The sequence below is a fragment of the Dreissena polymorpha genome, chromosome 15, assembly GCF_020536995.1.
Source record: "Dreissena polymorpha isolate Duluth1 chromosome 15, UMN_Dpol_1.0, whole genome shotgun sequence".
Lineage (NCBI taxonomy): Eukaryota > Metazoa > Mollusca > Bivalvia > Myida > Dreissenidae > Dreissena > Dreissena polymorpha.
In genome coordinates, this window is record NC_068369.1 from 60,749,717 (window position 1) to 60,769,972 (window position 20,256).

Sequence of the window (20,256 nt, forward strand, 5' to 3'; positions counted from 1 at the left end):
TCTGTGCATATGCGTTATGGTCGCCACAGTTTAGCCCATGCAGCTCTGTGCATGTGCGTTATGGTCGTCACAGTTTAGCCCGTGCAGCTCTGTGCATGTGCGTTATGGTCGTCACAGTTTAGCCCTTGCAGCTCTGTGCATGTGCGTTATGGTCGCCACAGTTTAGCCCGTGCAGCTCTGTGCATGTGCGTTATGGTCGTCACAGTTTAGCCCGTGCAGCCCTGTGCATGTGCGTTATGGTCGCCACAGTTTAGCCCGTGCAGCTCTGTGCATATGCGTTATGGTCGCCACAGTTTAGCCCGTGCAGCTCTGTGCATATGCGTTATGGTCGTCACAGTTTAGCCCGTGCAGCCCTGTGCATGTGCGTTATGGTCGCCACAGTTTAGCCCGTGCAGCTCTGTGCATGTGCGTTATGGTCGTCACAGTTTAGCCCGTGCAGCCCTGTGCATGTGCGTTATGGTCGCCACAGTTTAGCCCGTGCAGCTCTGTGCATGTGCGTTATGGTCGCCACAGTTTAGCCCGTGCAGCTCTGTGCATGTGCGTTATGGTCGTAGCGGTTTAGCCCGTGCAGTCCGCATTAAGCCCATTTTTCCCAGAACGCAGCTCAAATATATTTCCGCCAGTTGCTCTTTGGTATTTATTAGATTTTCTATATTAAACGTTCAGACCTATAATAAACTGTATCGACTCTTAATCGTTTTTTTCTTTTAATTCGTGTAAATAACAAGTCATTGTCAGTATGGCATAAGAACTAACGAATATCCAAAACAGAATGACGAAACAAAACACCGGTTTTACGAAACACATTTAACAGTATAAATATATTTATTATATCAAAAATTAACCCCACAATTATTACAAAAAGGGTCCTCAAGCCACATAAAACAATACAATCAGAAAACTACAATATAAGAAAGAACATACACAACTATAAGAATTCCAGAAATAACGCTTCTTTGTCCGGCATTTACGTCAGATCCGCCAATTTTCTCGTTGCGAGCTGTTACCGGGAATCTTATCGCCGGCGAGGGACATGCCGGTGACCAGCCTGAGCGTTCGTGCTGGTTCTGCTTCTCAAGCCACGTGATCAGCGGCCGGAAGTACTCAATAATGGCGCTGACGTCCATTTTGCTCTGTCCGGTCAATATAGTCATTGCTTCCGGCCATGGTCGCGAAGAACCGAGTTCTAGCATGTCTCTGAAAAGAGACGTGACAAGGAACATGTATTAAAATGGTAGATAGATTATAGTACGATATTGCTTATTCAAAAGGAACTAAGGTCAACATGGTCCCTGATCGTCATGGTGTAACAATTTTTTGAATTAAAACATACATTATCAACATGATTTTACAACCAAAACTCCGCAGAACGTAATAATGCAAACATTAATACATTGTTTTCTATTGCTCTTTTAAATATTAAATTAAGGCATATATCATATTTCTGTTTTACAGTAACAATTTTAAAATTACAATTTTACAGTATGCTATTATAGCGAGGGACTAAATACGTGTCGAGACAGTTTTTTTCGAAGTCGTCAACGATAAAAAAGCAACTGAACATTTAATATTTTAAATATATAGTGTTTACATAGAGTTCATATATATAATATAATATGAAGAAGATATTGCTCGGCACGCATTTGTTTATCGGCAGTGATCTTCAGCAAATATATGAGAGGAGTAATGTAAGGGAGATAACCCACATATATTGTCAGTTCAATGAAGACAAGAGTTTGTCTTACTTCGTAACGAATTACACACACGTATCTGGAGCATTGTCAGTACGTTACCTATAAGCAGTTATAAACTTCCCGCACATGAACATTTGAACTATTAATAAAAGCAAATAAGCCTATCTTAACAACCAATGATGTGTTTGTCCTTCGGGACATTTGTCCGTACGTTAGTGTGGCTCGATTGGTCATTGACCAATCAGGTATCACTTAAAAGTACCACAGGTACTTTGTAGTTTTAATACCGAAGAGTACGGAGTAATTTAACGGAAAACATACTAAAAAGTAACTCGGAGTATGGCCGGCTGCCTTTAGCGCGTTTTCCGTACCCGGGGTACATTAGTATATACGTAACAGTAACCGGGGATAAGTAGAACGTGAGCTGACAATGACCAATTGAGCGTTACTGCGTCCGTACACAGCACTCACAGCAGTTTCCGGCCAGCCTCCTTAGACTGGTATATATCACAGCGGTGCAGGGGACCAGTCTGGTTGGCGGCTCGGCACAGCGCCTGGTGAAACTGGAACTGAATCACGTAGCTAACAAAGTACCTACAAACAGTGAACATACAATATAAGTATCGCTCGGAGAGAACGGGGCTTCATCCATGTGCACAGAGTGACATCCCTGATCTATGCAGTCCGCACAGGCACGACAATTTCCGTCTGGACTGGACTTTCCTTAAGGAGAGACCTCATTTAAAGAAAAAAAGCGAAGAGTATCGTCCCTGATTAGCCTATGCGAAATACATCAAGCCTGTGCGAATTACATCAAGCCTGTGCGAAATACATCAAGCCTGTGCGAAATACATCAAGCCTGTGCGAAATACATCAAGCCCTGTTTTCCCAGAACGAAGGCTTATACATATTCGGATTTTTTCATAAATATGAAGTTAACGAGGACCTTAAATAGGAGCGTGATGCTTTATACGATGGGTTTTAATACCATTAATTCGGTTAAAGTGAATGATAAATGTCCAAAGTTCTATCCTTTTAATAAAACACCATTTAAGAACAAAAACAAAACGGCTCAATAAATATAGTCCCAACTAATGGTGAAAGGTTATGCCTCCGATAATGAAGCTCTAAACAAAATTCATGAGGTATACCGCCTTATCTCACTTGTAAAATATGTGGCCATCATTTTATATTTTTGATCAAATATCTATGATATGCATTTTAATTGAATTTAAAGACAACAAACACGTTATGGTACATATGTCACCTGATGTATGGGGTATTTCCAGGAATGTGGAATTTAGCACCGGGATCAAAGTCTTCACTGTTCCTCACAGTAGGGGGAGATATGCCCTGGTGTTTGCATCTGGAATGGGGAACAAAAAGAGGGATGCAATCTTTAATATCATAATCATCAAATTATAATCTCCATCATAATCATCATCGTCATCATCATCATCATCATCGTCATCGCCATCGTCATTATCATCACCATCACCATCATCATCATCATCATCATCATCATCATCATCATCATCATCATCATCATCATCATCATCATCATCATCATCATCATCATCATCATCATCATCATCCTCACCACCACCACCACCACCACCACCATCATCATCATCATCATCATCATCATCATCATCATCATCATCATCATCATCATCAACCACATCAACCACATCAATACTCTTGAGTGTTATCATAATCATCCATTTTGCCACGACAATGACCAGCAGCAGTCTGTTTGCAAAAATGCGTGAAGGAAGTTTCGTTTCCACGACCGAGCCCACCTGAGATCCCACCATTTGTCATTGTATTGTTCCGGTGGCGTCTCTCCGCTGAAGACGCTCCAGCGCCATTGGTCCATGAGGTAGCCGAACGGAAGGAAGGCAATCTTGTCAAGCGCCATCATAAACAGGAAGTTGATCTCAGTCTCTGTGTAACCAAGGTTTGCATAAACAAAACGATGTTGCCATGCCAATTTTTTTGACTAGCTTAAGCAATCTGTGTTCTGTGGTAAGAGATGGTGAATATTCTAATTAACAGTGTTTAAACAAGATTTCCGCAAAATATCAAATAATGTCTTTGTATGTATACCGGTACTTGGGCTCGATTTGTCATTTTCGGCTCGGGTACTACTTGAATGTAAACCGGGTTCTCTTAAGTATACTTAAATTTACCCCGGGTACGGAAAATATATTTACACGTACCCGGCCAATTTAGACTGTACCCAAATTTTATTCCCGCCCAAAATCCGATGTCGTTTAACGCTCTACGGTATACGAAACAAAATTCTCTTTGAACAAAACCTGCTTTTATGAGTAAGTGTTTGTAGCGCCGTTAAATGTCGCATCGCCGTTATATGTCGCAGGCTACGAGATTTGTCGCAATGTTGACGATAAATGTCACAAGGAACGATAAATGTTGCAAATCCTACTAACGATATATGTCGCAACTTTAACGATAAATGTCGCAAAAATTTCAACTGCCGATATATGTCGCGACATTAAAGATAAATGTGTGCGACCTTTGTAAGTCATGTTAAAAATGAAAAGTTGAAGTAAAAATGACTAAAACTTTAAGGTTAGATCTAGATTAACCGACGAGGTTTATTTGGGCCGACTTCCACCAGAATGGTCAGTTTTTAGTTAGTATTGTCCGAAATGGTCAGTTGTGGTCAGCATTGTCCATAATTGTCAGCTGCGGTGAAGATCGACCGAAGTGGTCATATTTATTCATTTTCGACCAAAAATGTTAAGCTGTAGTCAAAAATGACAAAATCCTTGTTTTAAATTGGTCGGAAATCGGAAAAGCGAGGGGGCCGTAAGTTTTTTGCTTTGGGTTTAAGGCCATTCCGACAAGTTTGGTTATATAAGGTCAGTGTGACAGGAACTGTCTGGGTAGAACAACCTGTGAATGCCTCGGTATTTCTGCTGGAGACTAACATCTTTGCCATCTTTGAATCAGCGATAGAAGGCGAATATTCTTGGATAGAATCATCGATCCAGGATCACACCGGGACCTCTGGTCCCAACCTCTGTGCTCAGCTGTTTGGGTAATTATGGGGCCGGCAAAGGAAAATGCCTTTCTATGAAAACTGCCAGGAATTACGGGTTCTCTTCTTAAACGGGTGGTTGTTCGGGTGCAGCTGCGCAATGCATCAGATACTAAACCCATAATCAAATTATCGCCGAATACAGCTCATTTTAATCTGTGAACGGCTTTGCACCCAACGTCAGTAATCAGGCTCAAATGACAAGGACTCCGTGTCGGTCGTAATAACCAGTTAACTGAACATGCTATCCGATTTTCCTACCTAAATTTGAAGAAAGGCTTGCGCTAGGGTCTGTGTCAGTTCAATGTTCTTGTACGGCGATAAGATAAGTTCAGTAGCTGAAAAAAGTCTCTCTTCAGCGACACATGCATTACTGTTGTCATTGACAAAAAAAATCCATTTATGTTAATTTCACCAGATTATTTTCCAATATTCACAGTTGTGAAACAAATGTGTCGTTTTGGTGTTCCCCTGAACATTTTGGAACCTTGGCAAGGGCGGATTTAGGAGGGCGGAAGCGGCGTGCGTCCCCCCCCCCCTCCTTAAATCAGCCAAGATTTTTTTATATTAAAATGTGCATATTTGGGGCCTTAATATCGAATGCCAAGGGTTGGTTAACCCAAAAAAATTATCAAGATTGGCCAAATGTTGTAAGATGTGATAAAACTGTTACATTATTACAGCAACACAAATAACGATAAAATTGTATTGAATATTTTATGTTAATTTTTATGTAATGTTATTTTGCAATTATTAATATCGAAAACACCTACAGACTGGCGTTGAGCGAATATGAAAAGAATACATTAATGTCCCTTGATAAATATCTCATTTTTTACTGTCAGTTTGGAGCAAATGCATATTGAATGGTAATACGAGTATTGTTTAAATATTGTGTGGAACAAAAATTACCGAGCTAAGCATTATTGAATGTTTTACCGACAGCGTTGTTAGTTAAGAACGTTTGTTGGTCTAGAATTAATATAAAAACTAATCGAATGTACGCGTTATATGAATTCAAAACTGGTGCAAATGCGTTTGGTCTTTTAACATATAATAGTCGACAAATTGATTATCTCTTGTTTCGTTGGCAGATATGATGAAAGTATGTTAAGGTGTAATTTTCAGTTATTAACAAATAAAAGGTATGGAACCAGAAAAGGAATGCAATTGCAGTTCCCAGCAGTTTTACTGTATTGTATGAGTCCGTGTCTATCGATATGTTTCCATTTATTTTATAGAATTGTTTAAATATATAGAAATCTATGTAAAACGAATACAATTGTATACAGAGTGTATTAAAGACAGCATTTGACTTATCCACTAAATCAAAGGATTTTTATTTTTAATTTGATATTAAAGTGGCCTTTTCACAGATTTTGGCATATTTTGAAGTTTGTCATTAAATGCTTTATATTGATAAATGTTAGCATTGGATCTTAAAAGCTCCAGTAAAAAATCAAGAATAAAATTAAAAAAGGAAAAACAAGTGGTCGGTACCAGGGCTCGAACCAGTGACCCCCGGAGTCCTGGAGTTAGTCTGAAGTAAAAACGCATTAGCCCTCTCGGCTATTCCGTCGAGTGTACACAGTTTAAGTATTTTATACCTTATATAAGCAATCTTCGTAGTTTCGTAAATTTAAACGACAACAACAGAACTCTCCAAATTATTCAATCGTTTCGCGTTGCAACGCTTTATAATTTTTAGGTTTTCGAATTGTCAAAAGATACATATAATGGCTATATTGGACTATGGTAAATGTTCAGTAATACTGTTACCTCACAAAGATCATAACTAAAACGAAAATTTGCGAATCTGAAACAACTTTTTTCAATTTTGTCAATTTACCAAACCGTGAAAAGATCCCTTTAAAACAAAAGCAGTTACCAGCAGCGACAATTTTTACTTTGGAAAATATTATTGAGGTGTAACCGAAAAAGAACCAGTAAGCGCTTAAATATATAATAACCGAGTATTGACTATTTAGATTTATGTTACTTACATTCATTGTTTCGCGCTTCTTAATCGATAATTCAGTATCATATTAATGTTTAGTTGTGTAATTAAAGGTTTTGTATCGAAAAATATACATATTCTGCTTTTAAGACGCGATGAAGGTCCGTTTTTAAAAAGACATATTTTGATTATTATCGTTTTGTATATTTAACTAGAATTTGTGATGAATATAATTTTTTGACTGATTAAATACGTATACATGCATTGTAACACACTTTCAAAGTTATCGTTAAAAATAATTAGCCGGATATAAGGGACATTTTATATATAAACATTAACCAAAAGTGTATTTGGTTCGGACAGCCTTTATTAATAGTTACAAGAAGTATTAATCAAAGAACTTAGTAGCACAACTAAATTTTGACCATCATTTCCTTCATTAATCCGATGGATATATTCACTATAGTACGATTAAGGGAAAAATAAGTTTGATTCTGTTGTCGTGATACACAATATCCTGGATGAAACCATTGACGACAGGGTTAATGAACCATCTAACAAAGAGTCAGCTGCAATAATAATGCTTCAGATGGATATACGCTGCACGCGATACACGTTTCAATAAACTAAACTATATTATAAGAACGAACGGCATTTGACATCCCTTAACTTCTCATATACTCTATTGTAGACCCCAACCAATCAGTAAAAAGTATACTGCCTACATTTCTCGACAGCATTTCGTCGAATATTTTTTAATTCCGTTTAGTTCTTTGTTGAACCGCAGTTATGACAGGCAATGACAGAGCTATACGTACACATGGGAATTAACATAAAAATCATTCGCTTGTCGGACCGTATAATCTTGACACATGAATATATATCAAACTAGAAATGGCGCGGCACAGACCGACGCGTATCCCTACGCCTCATGTTTGACCCAGGGGCGCCCCAGGATTGGTAATGGGGACATGCATAGTTAAGATTGACCGTATTGTCATAAGAGATGTTCAGTATCAATTTGAAGTAAATTAATAAGTTAATGTAAAATATGACCTAAAAAATGAGTGAAAATCTCTGACATGGCCCCACCCCAACTCCCATAACATTTGACCCAGGGGTCAGATCAAAATTCCAAATAGTTCATTGTCGCACATATGCTCATAGCTACCATGTGTGTAAGTAAAGATCAAGTGCTAATAGTGTAGGAGGAGATAGTGGCCAGGACGGACGGGCAGACGGCGGAGATAACCACATAATATATTTCAAAATCTAAACGCGGACCCTAAGTTCAAGGTCAATGTCATGGGGGTCAAAAGTTTTATGCGAATAGTAAGGTCTTGTCCAGATACACATGCGTACCAAATATGAAAGCAATATCCGAAGGGACACAGACGTTATGAGCTTTTTTTGAATCGCGGTCGCAGATTTCGAAACCTGAACGTGGACCCCAAGTTCAAACATTTCATGCGCATGAAAAGGTGTTGTCCAGATACACATCCGTACCAAATATGAAAGCAATATATGCAGGAGTAGGTATGAGTCTTTTTCGAATCGCGGTCGCATATTCCGAAACCTGAACGCTGACCTCAAGTTCAAGGTCAAGGTCACATGGGTCAAACATTTTATGCGCATGGAAAGGTGTTGTCCAGGTTCACATGCATACCAAATATGAAAGCAATATCTGAAGGGACACATTAGTAATGAGCCTTTTTCGAATCGCGGTCGCAGATTTCGAAACCTTAATGCTGACCTCAAGTTAAAGGTCAAGGTCACAGGGGTACAATTGAATGCGAAAGGTGTTGTTTAGATACACATGTATACCAATATGAAAGCAATATGTGAAGGGACACAGTAGAAATGCGCCTTTTTCGAATCGCGGTCGCAGGAAAATCTCTGACCCGGCCCCACCCTGACCCCCATAACTTTTGACCCAGGGGTCAGATCAAAATTCCAAATAGTGCACCGTCGCACATATGCTTATATCTACAATATGTGCAAGTTTCAAGGTTCTAGTGCTAATAGTGTAGGAGGAAATAGTGGTCAGGACGGACGGACAGACGGCGGAGATAACCACATAATCCCCACTTTTTATTCGAAATGCATGGGGATAATAAGCCATTTGCATTTTTATTGGTTGCAAATAAATTTAACATTTTACTATATGAATAGAGTAATAAATATACAGTTAAAGTGAAAAACAATACTAATCGACAAACTCTATTTTCAGGTTAGGCTAACAAGTTTGGCCATCCTTGACTCGTGCATAATGATATCGCTATTAAATCCAAATCACTTAAAGCCTTTCCATTGCCGTGACACGCTATTTCCTGGTCGAAACCATTCACGACATTGTTAATTTACCAGCCCATGAAGTGTCTACTGCAATAATAATGCATAAGGTGGACTTAAGGAACACGTCACTTGCCCTTAGCCTGTTATACAACTTTTAAAGATGACAGCAATTTTTCGATATTTTCAGAGACTAAACTTGCATACTCACAGCGTCACTAACTTTTCTTGTATTGTTGTAACGTATTGGTATTCCAGTTTAAAAATAATTTCATAAGGTTCGATATTTAGCTAATAATTAGCGAATTAATTTTAAAGTTAAGTTATTTTAGTTCAACAATGAGCTAATCCTACGTTGTTTTTTTTTGAATATCTTGATTTGCTTTTATATTACCCTTCTGTTTAAGAATAATTAAACCACCCATTGCAAGAAACAAAAAAAAATATGAATAAAGCATCAACAAGATTTTAGAAGGATTTTTGCAGAATCTTAACTCAGCCAAGCGTTTTTTTCCAGTATATATTCCTAGTGTTGATGGAAACAGTATTTATGATTTAACAAAAGTAAGAAAAAAAACGCAAACACGCTGCCAAAACTTTAATCAACTTCGCAAATCATTCTCGCAAGTCATTGTCGGATAACAACAATTTCATTAAGTTATTTCTGCAAATCATAATCAAAACACTCATTTCTTAATTATTGACGGAAACCTGAAATACTCCGGAAACATTATAAATCCATATTTTTTATTTGTTTTCACCATGCAATATTATTCCTTATTAAGATGTGCAATTATGATTGATAGGTTAGCTGCAATTGAGGAAATAATGTATTGTGGCATAAAATAGCACCGTGTTTTCAAAAGGATTCGTTCTGTCATTTCGCTCGCCATTGAGGTGTAAATTTGACTTGCGTGGCAGGAAGTGTGGAGATTGTTCTCTCACAACATAGCTCTTGAAGATGTATCTGGACCGTTAACCGTAACTGACTAACAAAACTGGGTATAATTGAGTCGTGTTCTGAGAAAACTGGTCTTAATGCATGTGGGTAAAGTGTCATCTCAGATTAGCCTGTGCAGTCAGCACAGGGTAATCAGGAACATCACTTTTCGCTTTTATGGTATTTTTAATTTCAAGGCAGTCTCTTATTAGCAAAAATCCAATTCAGGCGGAAAGTGATAACAGCAGTCCATTTAGCACAGGGAAATCAACAACTGGCTACTCGGGCCAATAATTATCAGAATTGATTGGGTCAATATTGACCACAACTGATCATTTCGGACAATACTGACCGCAACTGACAATTATGGAAAATACTGACCACAATTGACCATTTCGGACCATACAAACTAAAAACTGACCATTCTGGTGGAAGTCGGCTCAAAGAACCTCGTCGGGTAATCTAAATCTAACCTTAAAGTTTTAGTCATTTTACTTCAAGTTTTCGTTTTTAACATGACTTACAAAGGTGTGCGACATTTATCGTTAATGTTGCGACATATACCGGCAGTTGAAATTTTTGCGACATTTATCGTTAAAGTTGCGACATATATCGTCAGTAGGATTTGCGACATTTATCGTTCCTTGCGACATTTAACGTCAACGTTGCGACAAATCTCGTAGCCTACGACATGTAACGGCGATGCGACATTTAACGGCGCTACAGTGTTTCTATAATGTAGAAACTTTTTACAGAATATTGACATAAATATGAAATTAATTAATTTGAAAAAAATATAGCCGAAAATGACCAATTTAGGCTCGATTGGTCATTTTCGGCTCGGCCACTACTTAAATGTACACCGGGTACTCTTAACTTCTTAACTATACTTTAATGTACGACGGGTACAGAAAATATACTGAAACGTACCCGGTATTTCTAACGCTAAATTGGTCGTTGTCGGCTTATATTCCGGCATTTTTTTTAACTGATTAAGTTAATATTTATGTAAATATTCTGAAAAAAATAGATCGTTTTCGAAGCGCGTTTTACGACATCGGATTTTGAGTATATTTAATTCGGGTACAGTCTTAATTGGCCGGGTACGAGTTAGTATATGTTCCGTACACGGGGTACATTTGAGTATGCTTAAGAGTACACGGGGTACATTTAAGGAGTACCCGAGCCGACAATGACCAATCGAGCATATCCGTTAGAATTCCCGGGTACGTTTCAATATATGTTCGGTACCCGGGGTACATTTAAGTAGTACCCGAGCCGACAATCACTAAGCGAGTGGTAGGTGATTCACCAATTGAGCGGTAGGTGATATCCATTTTGAAATTAGAAAAATTGGTAATTTGTATCATCAAACATTGTGTTTTATTCAATATTTACATATGATAAAAGATTAAAAATGTCAATCCTGACCATTACAAATTACTAAAAGTTGATATAATAATATGATCTCATATTATTATTATTATACAATGAATAAGAAACTATAGTAAAAAGCAATGCTACCGTCATCATCCTGTCCATCTGCCAAGAGACCAATCCGCCGAAGATGTTTTGGAGTCTGCACCGATAGAGACATGACGTCACCAATAGCCTCATGAAAACCTGGGAAGAAAGTTTGAGACTTATAAAGTTTCAATTAAATATCGTCATTCGTTCCCTCCAAAGATTTTTAATTACACATTTCTCGATAGATCTTAAGTTCCCTCGTATAATAGCAAAATGCAGGCCACATGTGTCACTCACTAATCCAACTATATATCCAAGCTAATATTGAAAATACTTTAATTTTCTTGAAATAAATGCTTTATACATTAAAGACCTCAAGATATTTTGGATTTTACATTATTGTCTTTACTTGCCAATAGTCTATATATTGTATCACAGTTTTGATTGTAAAGTGCATCTGATTATATATGTTACATTTAATTAGTATTTTCGCACAGTGAGACAAACGCTGTAATGAATGGGAGGTGAATTATACAATACTTTAAATGCAGATTAACCGGAGTGCTCGCTCTTATAGCGTGTACAACGTTGGAAAATTCGATGTTTCCATATCTCTATGGTATATTTGTATATATGTATATATGGAGTCACATCCGATAAGAACATATACTAGTTTATCAACATTTTCAAACAAACCTATGGAAATATTGCAAACAAATATGAACGTTTAGAACACACACATATTTTAAACATAAAACAAGACAAATATTAGAATTTTACCACATGTATACGAAAATATATCATACATATATGAACTATTCGACATATATATAGGATTTGGCACGAGTTGTTATATCATACCTTATTTTATTAAACGAGTTCAGGAATTGTGTTAGTAAGCGTATATATATATATATGTGTGTGTGAAAATATCAAATGTAAATATGAAATTATTCAATACACATTTTTGCCAGACACATATAGGATTTTACCACACATATATATGGCATTATACAACAGATATATACAACAATACAACACAATAAAATAGACCATATTAACACAAATATACTATATAAATACAGCAACATTGAATTTTGCAACGTTTGACACGCCATACGCTCTTGCTCCATCACATCTATGTATTGTGTGTGTTACTACACTAATGCGTAGTATAATTTTTTATGTGTATGGCGAAAATCGACATATAGTTGCATAAAAGGAAATTAATTCAGCATGAACTTCAACTTAAGAAAAGTAAACCTATAAAAAGCATTCCAGTATTCTGGGTGACTATAAAGACCATTCGGAAAGAGTGCAGGGAAATCAATAACGATTTTTTTCAAATACTGCGCGTTTGATATGGAAGAATATCGTTAAATTAAAAATTTCATCAGGTAAACTCGAGTGATCTGTGAGCATAGACCATGCTTAACAATTATTTATCTTACGGATCATTCCGGAGAATGCCGATGTATTACCGCTTATACTCGCGATTGCCATGGTTACCTGGATTGGCGCCGTCCCGGAAGGGTATGGGCTGCTGCATGTAGGCCATCTGATACTCGATATGGCCCATCTCGTGATGGATTGTGATCAGATCCTCCATATTAATATCCGTGCACATCTTGATCCTAGAGACCGGACGAGTTTGAAGTAAAATGTAGACCATATCAGTGACGTTAATAGGGAATATTTGGTGATGCATGCTTACCGTGAGAGGCTTAGAACAGTTCAGTAAAAAACTGTAAACAATTCTCAACGTATATTATTTTACTATTAAGCGTATTATTTTATCCTTATGAATCACATTTCCAACGTGTAAATATGTCAACAAATGCAAAAACAGCTTGGGTTTCCAAATTGACCACTGGGTTTTCTGTTATATACTTTTTGTACAAATCTGAAATATGTTACAACATGTTGTACTCGATTAGTTCTGTGCCTTTATATATTTACTTCACGACACGTTGTATTAACTGCCAAATATTCATACAGTAATGGAACATAATAAATTTATATTAAAAAAATTCAACTGTAGGTCTATAAGGATCTGGTAAAGGCTAAGCTCGGAACCCTTCCAACCGCTGCGGAAGGGTTGAAAAGTTAGTAGCCAGCTTTAGTGCGTTTATTAAAAAACTTCCTCGGTGGGACCCATAAAGCCTTGCTCTGTGAAAAGCAGGCTTAATGCATGTGCGTAAAGTGTCATCTTAGATTAGCCAGTCCAGTCCACAAAGGCTTATCATGGGCGACACTTTCCGCCTAAACTGGATTTTCAATTAGGAGACACTTCCTTCTCACAAAATATTCCATAAAAGCGGAAAGTGTCTTCACTGATTAGCCTGGGCGGACAGCACAGGCTTATTTGGGACGACGCTTTACGCACATGCATTGCGTTTTCTTATAAAGAGGCTTTATTATACATGTACCTAAAGTCCTTGGCATTGTAGAAATCCCATGCCGAGCCGTGGCAGACAACCTCCCGTCCCTGGGGTCGCACTATCATAGACTTGTCCCAGAATTCCTGACGCATGGGGGACATACCCAGTGACCTAAAAAACTCCTCGGCGATCCGGAATAGGCCAGTGGCGTTGTAACCCTGGACATAAGAAGAAACGAGTTTTAAAGTACATTTAATAGTGGTAAATAGTGGTAACTTTTTTTTATAAAAAGGTGTGACCGAACTGTTTTGGCCTCATTAAATGATTATATTATTAATCATGACAATTATTTCACTCATTTTCAAATAAAGCCCATAAGTGAGAATGACACGTTTGTCACATTTACGAAAACAATAAAGATGTATTTTTTTAATGACAATAAGGTAGACCAAAACCATACATTTTGTAAAATTAAATTCTTTTTGCAATTTATTTAACAGTGTCTGTCGCAATTAGCAACCATCAAAATGTGGTAACTAATAAACACGACCCAAAACGCAATATTTTGCGTGAACTTTATTTCTATACAACTTATTTGTGCATAAGCCACATGTTATTAATAACCAAATTAAAAATTTATGCCTTCTCTCGTGATGACCCACCTTTTGCTTCAGCGTGTCTGTCACGTCGACGCTTTGTTTTTTGGGGAATGGTATCATCTTGGTGTACAGGTTGTTCCACTCTTGAGCCCACATATTACCTGCGATTATAAACATGCCGAGTCTCGAAAATGATAGCCTTACTTTGCACAAAAACGCATACTTTTCGACATACAACGAAAAAAAACACTTTACCTATGCTTACAGATATGAAGTCATCTTAAAACTTAGGAGTGTTTTATTGCCTATTCATGGCCCGGCAAAACGTTTTTTTGTGTAAATTTTGCTGAATTTTCCGATTGATGTCGAGGAATGTCGGAGTCTATGCGTCGGAAAACAGCAAACGTCCACTAAGATATCTCTGGCAGTAAAGTTCAACAAGAAACCGTCGGAGACGGGTGATGCTCTAAAAAGGTTGTTTTTTGTCACAATATGCACTATATATTCAGTTAAAAGGAAACGTCTTGAGGGCACAGTAGTTGGGGGGACAAGAATTTTTTATATAGAAAATTTAAAAGATCCATAACTCTGTGAAAAATCATCCGACCAGAACCCGCTGATAATATGCACATCTCCTGTTGGTAGTGAAGCTTCCCATAAAGTTTCATTGAATTCCGGTCATTAGTTGCTGAGAAATAGCCCGGACAAAAAATGTGCACGGACCAACGGACACACGGACGGTCACACGGACAGACGAAGCGGCGACTATATGCTCCCCCCCAAAAAAAAATTTTTGGGGAAGCATAAAAATACAGAAAGCCAGAACGGCTGTAAGCTGCGTACCTTAAAAGTTTGTTTGTTTTAGCAAAAAAAATATAGAAATAACAATTTATTGATACTTACTGCATTGTGAAACAGTGCAGAAAATATCGTTATGAAAAGAGCGATATCAACATATTTCTGAAAAGATCAAGATCAAGCATATGTAGGAATTTCAAATTAATACACACGTTTTACGTGAAACATTAACTTTGTCGTTTATCTACATATAATATGCTACATGCAATGATCAAATATGAGTATATCCCCGCATAAGAAACATTAAATTATTGAATATCCACAAATAACGTCGTATTTCGTAAGTAGCATTAGAGTAGTAGTAGTAGTAGTAGTAGTAGTAGTAGTAGTAGTAGTAGTAGTAGTAGTAGTAGTAGTAGTAGTAGTAGTAGTAGTAGTAGAAGTAGTAGTAGTAGTTGTTGTTGTTGCCAGAAGTAGCAGTGAAGGTGGTGATAATTATGGTGATAATGATTATGGCTATATTTTTTCGGAGGTGTCTATGATGATAACGAAAATGATTACAAAGATGAACATGACTTTCAATCACATTAATTGCTGCATCGATACATATTTTATACCTATAGAGATTAAGTTGACAATCAGTTACCAAGTAAATGCGCCGGTATATGTCCACTTGCGGGAAAGCGCTCGGCTCCATAGATGTCGACCAACTTCCGGCGCACGTACGTATGCAGGTTCTGGTAGAGAGGCTTAAGCTGCTCCAGCAGGTGCTCCAGGTCAGACCGGAAGCTGTCACTCTCGTACATCGACCGCCAGGCGTCGCCTGTGTCCTTGTACCCTTGAAATAAATGGCCGACATTAATAGATGAATACTGATGACATTTTTAGACAATTGTCGGACCGTATTTGGTACAAAAACGAATATGGTACATTTGTACCATATTCGGCCGAATATGGTACAAATGTACCATACTCGGACCGAAGATGGTACAATTTTCGACCGAATATGGTACAAACATTGTACCATATTCGGTTGGAATAAGTTTTTCTATGCTCGCCAAAACGTATTTGGTACATACCAAAAAAACTCATAAAAATGAAAATGGCCTACGTATATGGTACATAAATTATGTATTTCTTAATAAATGAAATAGTCTGCCGATGTGTAAACTTTTTTTCAAACTCAAATACATTGTATTAACCTAATATTGGAAGTGACAAAAGTATCATCATCATCATCATCATCATCATCATCATCATCATCATCATCATCATCATCGTCGTCGTCGTCGTCGTCGTCGTAACTAGCAGTAACAGAAACAGCTAACCTAACCACACTTTACATGGATTTTGCTGGTTGTGTAACTGTTTCGCCGGCTAGCTCAGTCGGTTGCGCGTCAGATTGGCACGCAGGCGGCCTGGGTTCGATTCCCGGGCGGGCCAGATACTTTCGTGGAGATCATTAATAGCAATTTTCAAATTTTTAAAAACTTTTTTTTTCGAAAGTGTATTTTCACCAAAATCCGATTTAAGAGATTTTGAGCTCTTTTAAATGAATATATCTCTCCAAAAATAAGGATGTTTGACTGGCTGCTTTAGACAGGTGTGACTGTATTCCTAAACATTACTTTGTAAAGTTGATTTGTCGTTCCGACGTCATATTGCTGAGAAGCCGACAAAGCTTTGAAGTTTCCGATTTTTTCTTTGATAACGTGCCGCTTTAAAAAGGCGGGAATTTTGCACACGAGTCTTACTCAGAAGTCAGTAACCATATTTGACTTGGCGGTCGGCAAGAAAAGTTGTGATTTTCGACTAGAAAGAATTGAAATCCAAACTTTCTTCAAACTTCAAAAGAATTCTTGACAGTAAGTACTGTACATAATTTTAATTTTCAGTTGTCTTAATATGCATTGATGTTTTAACATGCATTGATTTTTATGTTTTATGCCCCCCCCCCTCAGAGTGCATTTGCAGTTGTCCGTCCGTCTATCCAATTGTCCGTGGCATTCCTTCCGGGTGCGTAACTCCTAAACTGCTAAAATATTTAAGCTACAGTCATTTTTTCGAAAGTGTATTTTCCACCAAAATCAGATCGAGCTCCTGTAATCTGTAGATTTGAACATTTTAAATTTTATGGAGTTTATAGGTCTTTGACCTTCGAACCCTGCCTAGTCGTGACTTCTGGTGAGCGACCTAGGCCCCCAGGGCCCCTTCTTTATATCCCTTCCATCCACGTAGCATTGGTTTCTACAGACCGTTTGTCCGTTGACCGCCATAAGTTTGCCCGCTATTTTTCCCCTGAATTTGAATTCGGTTGGATTTCAATGAAACTTTACATGAAGTACTTGCTACTTTCATTGCGCATATTGCCCGGAAGTTCGGATTGTAAATTTTAGCGGAGCTATCAGACGAGTGATTTTAGCTCAGCTCATGTCGTGAGACATTCGTTTTCGACACGCGGTGTTCAATACAAGCTCTATTAACTAATGAAGTATAAATGTATAATAACTTATTATATTATTTCAGATGAAGGAAGCAATTAGGAGAAAAAGGAAGCAATTAGGGTGCTTGCCCAGGTCGAAGTACGACATTATTGTCAGATGTTTAAACGGATCGTTCGATGTCCCTGTGAAGAAACGGACACCTGAAGAGAATAATTGTTTGGCCATGATTAGAAAACGTAAGGACTTCGAGCTTGGTGACCGGGGTTCTTTATTGTGTGGCGGAAAGCAAGTCCTTGTGAAAGAAGATCTTCCTAGATTTGTTGAGAAGATGTTCATGGAAAACAAAGGATGTGGAGCAAGGGTTATTTACAACAAACTGAAAGTAAATTACACGGGGTTCTCGGAACAAGCTATCCTTGAAATACTGTACAATAGCAAGTATTACCATGAGAAGTATCCGAGATTTACAAACAAGCCAAAGCCAAAGACAATTACAGAAGAGGAACCAGGCAAAAGATGGCAGATTGACATAATTAACATGAAAAATCAAAGTGTTAGCTACAAGGGGTCCACATACAGTTATATTCTACAAGTCGTGGACGTTTATTCTAGGTACGTTATGCCAAAACCCCTGAAAACGAAGAGTTCGCGTGAAGTTGCAAAGGCATTAGAGGACGTGTTGATGGTTAACCTTGCCCCTGACATCATCCAATGTGACAACGGACTGGAATTTAAAGGCCCTAGTATGAAACTTGTGTTGAACAAGTACAACATCAAAATGATCAATAGTAGGCCGTATCATCCTCAATCACAGAGCAAGTGTGAAAGGTCAAACAGTGTTATAAAGGCCAAGATTCTATTTGCAACAAAAAGTAAACGTGGATTTAACTGGGTCGAAGGGCTTCAAGATTTAGCCTATGCCATAAACACAAGTTTCAAACGAGTTCTTGGGGGTCTCACGCCCTTTGAAGCCTACTACGGAAGAAGTCATGTTTTTACCAAAGAACGTCATAGTTCTCGTGAAATAAAGAAAACCATACGGCGAGCAAATAAAAAGGCTTACAGGTCGCTGTTGAAAAACGCAACTTCCCCAAGCAAGTACAAAGTAGGAGAGACAGTATTAATTCGCTATCCCTTTCGAAAATCCAGGGTGCCAACCAAAAGATATGTTATCGAAGGCAAGGTAGAAAAAGTAAAACGAAATGGTGTTTATATCGTGTCATTTCAAGTACCGAACAAACCCGAACTTGGATTCGTAAGCAAATCGGTTGGGGTCGAAAACATGACTAGCCTAACTGTTGCGTTAGAGAAACAACGAAAAATTAAAAAACATTCATTAAAACAGAACCGCTCAGAGAAACAAAATCACAGAACTAAGTACTATCATGTTTTAACACACCATGAAAATCTGCAGTTGTTGGATGGGGTGAATATTGCCATGGACCCAAATCCGGATGGAAATTGTCAATTTGCTGCTATATCGCATCAACTTGGTAAAATTGGTATATACAAAGACGTAGATGCTTTACGTAAGTCCATCACATTGTAGAAAACAGATATTTCTATGAAACTTTTGTCTATGATGAAACATTTGATGAATACGTTAAGAATATGTCTAAGAATGGGACATACGGCGACAACCTCACGCTCATTGCACTTATGAGAGAATATAATTTGCAGTGCCTGGTAGTTTCTACCCGAGGACTAGAACACTCATCAATTGTGTCAGCAGATGGAAAGTTCGATGGTGATGTTGGAACAATTGCATTGGGGTATTTCCCAGAAGGATTTGGCATGCATTACGTTAGTATCCGTATCAATCAACGCGTGTACAAGGACATAATATCACGCTTAGAACAGTCGTATGACAACGGTGACTCTGGCGACAGCGCTGCGTCTGGCGACAACGCTGCGTCAGGCGACAACGCTGCGTCTGGCGACAACGGTGACTCTGGCGACAACGGTGACTCCGGCGACACCGCTGCGTCTGGCGACAACACTGCATCTGGCGACAACGCTGCGTCTGGCGACAACGGTGACTCTTGCGACAACGGTGACTCCGGCGACAACGGTGACTCCAGCGACAACGGTGACTCCGGCGACAACGGTGACTCCGGCGACAACGCTGCGTCTGGCGACAACGGTGACTCCGGCGACAACGCTGCGTCTGGCGACAACACTGCATCTGGCGACAACGCTGCGTCTGGCGACAACGGTGACTCTTGCGACAACGGTGACTCCGGCGACAACGGTGACTCCAGCGACAACGGTGACTCCGGCGACAACGGTGACTCCGGCGACAACGCTGCGTCTGGCGACAACGGTGACTCCGGCGACAACGGTGACTCTGGCGACAACGGTGACGTCTCTGTGTGTTCAGCCCTGAAAGAGCTTCAAGATATGATAAACAATAGGAGGGCACAGAAGCGAACGACTTTTCCATTTCTGATGTTACCACTTCGCATTCAAGTTGAAATTTTTAAGTTCTGCATACAATCAAACCCGTCAATCCAGTTTGTATTGGCGAAGGTCGGCAAACCCTTTAGAGATTTAATAAGGTCAATGAGTTTGCAAACACCTAGAATTTACATTCGGCCGGATATTGGACTAGATACTA

At 38.6% G+C, this 20,256-nt stretch overlaps 1 protein-coding gene across 2 annotated transcripts in view; it reads right to left on the reverse strand.

Annotated features, from left to right (window-relative positions):
* Positions 1-806: 806 nt before the first annotated feature.
* LOC127860088 (angiotensin-converting enzyme-like) overlaps positions 807-20,256 on the reverse strand; it is a 63,723-nt gene continuing 44,273 nt past the window's right edge. For both annotated transcript variants that reach the window (XM_052397888.1, XM_052397889.1), the window contains exons 31-39: positions 15,842-16,033; positions 14,461-14,558; positions 13,847-14,016; positions 12,927-13,051; positions 11,475-11,573; positions 3,497-3,641; positions 2,962-3,060; positions 2,166-2,288; positions 807-1,197 (exon numbers count right to left, since the gene is read on the reverse strand). In XM_052397888.1, the coding sequence (XP_052253848.1) occupies positions 894-1,197; positions 2,166-2,288; positions 2,962-3,060; positions 3,497-3,641; positions 11,475-11,573; positions 12,927-13,051; positions 13,847-14,016; positions 14,461-14,558; positions 15,842-16,033 (1,355 nt within the window). In that variant the 3' untranslated portion in view covers positions 807-893. The remainder of the gene's footprint in view (positions 1,198-2,165; positions 2,289-2,961; positions 3,061-3,496; positions 3,642-11,474; positions 11,574-12,926; positions 13,052-13,846; positions 14,017-14,460; positions 14,559-15,841; positions 16,034-20,256) is intronic.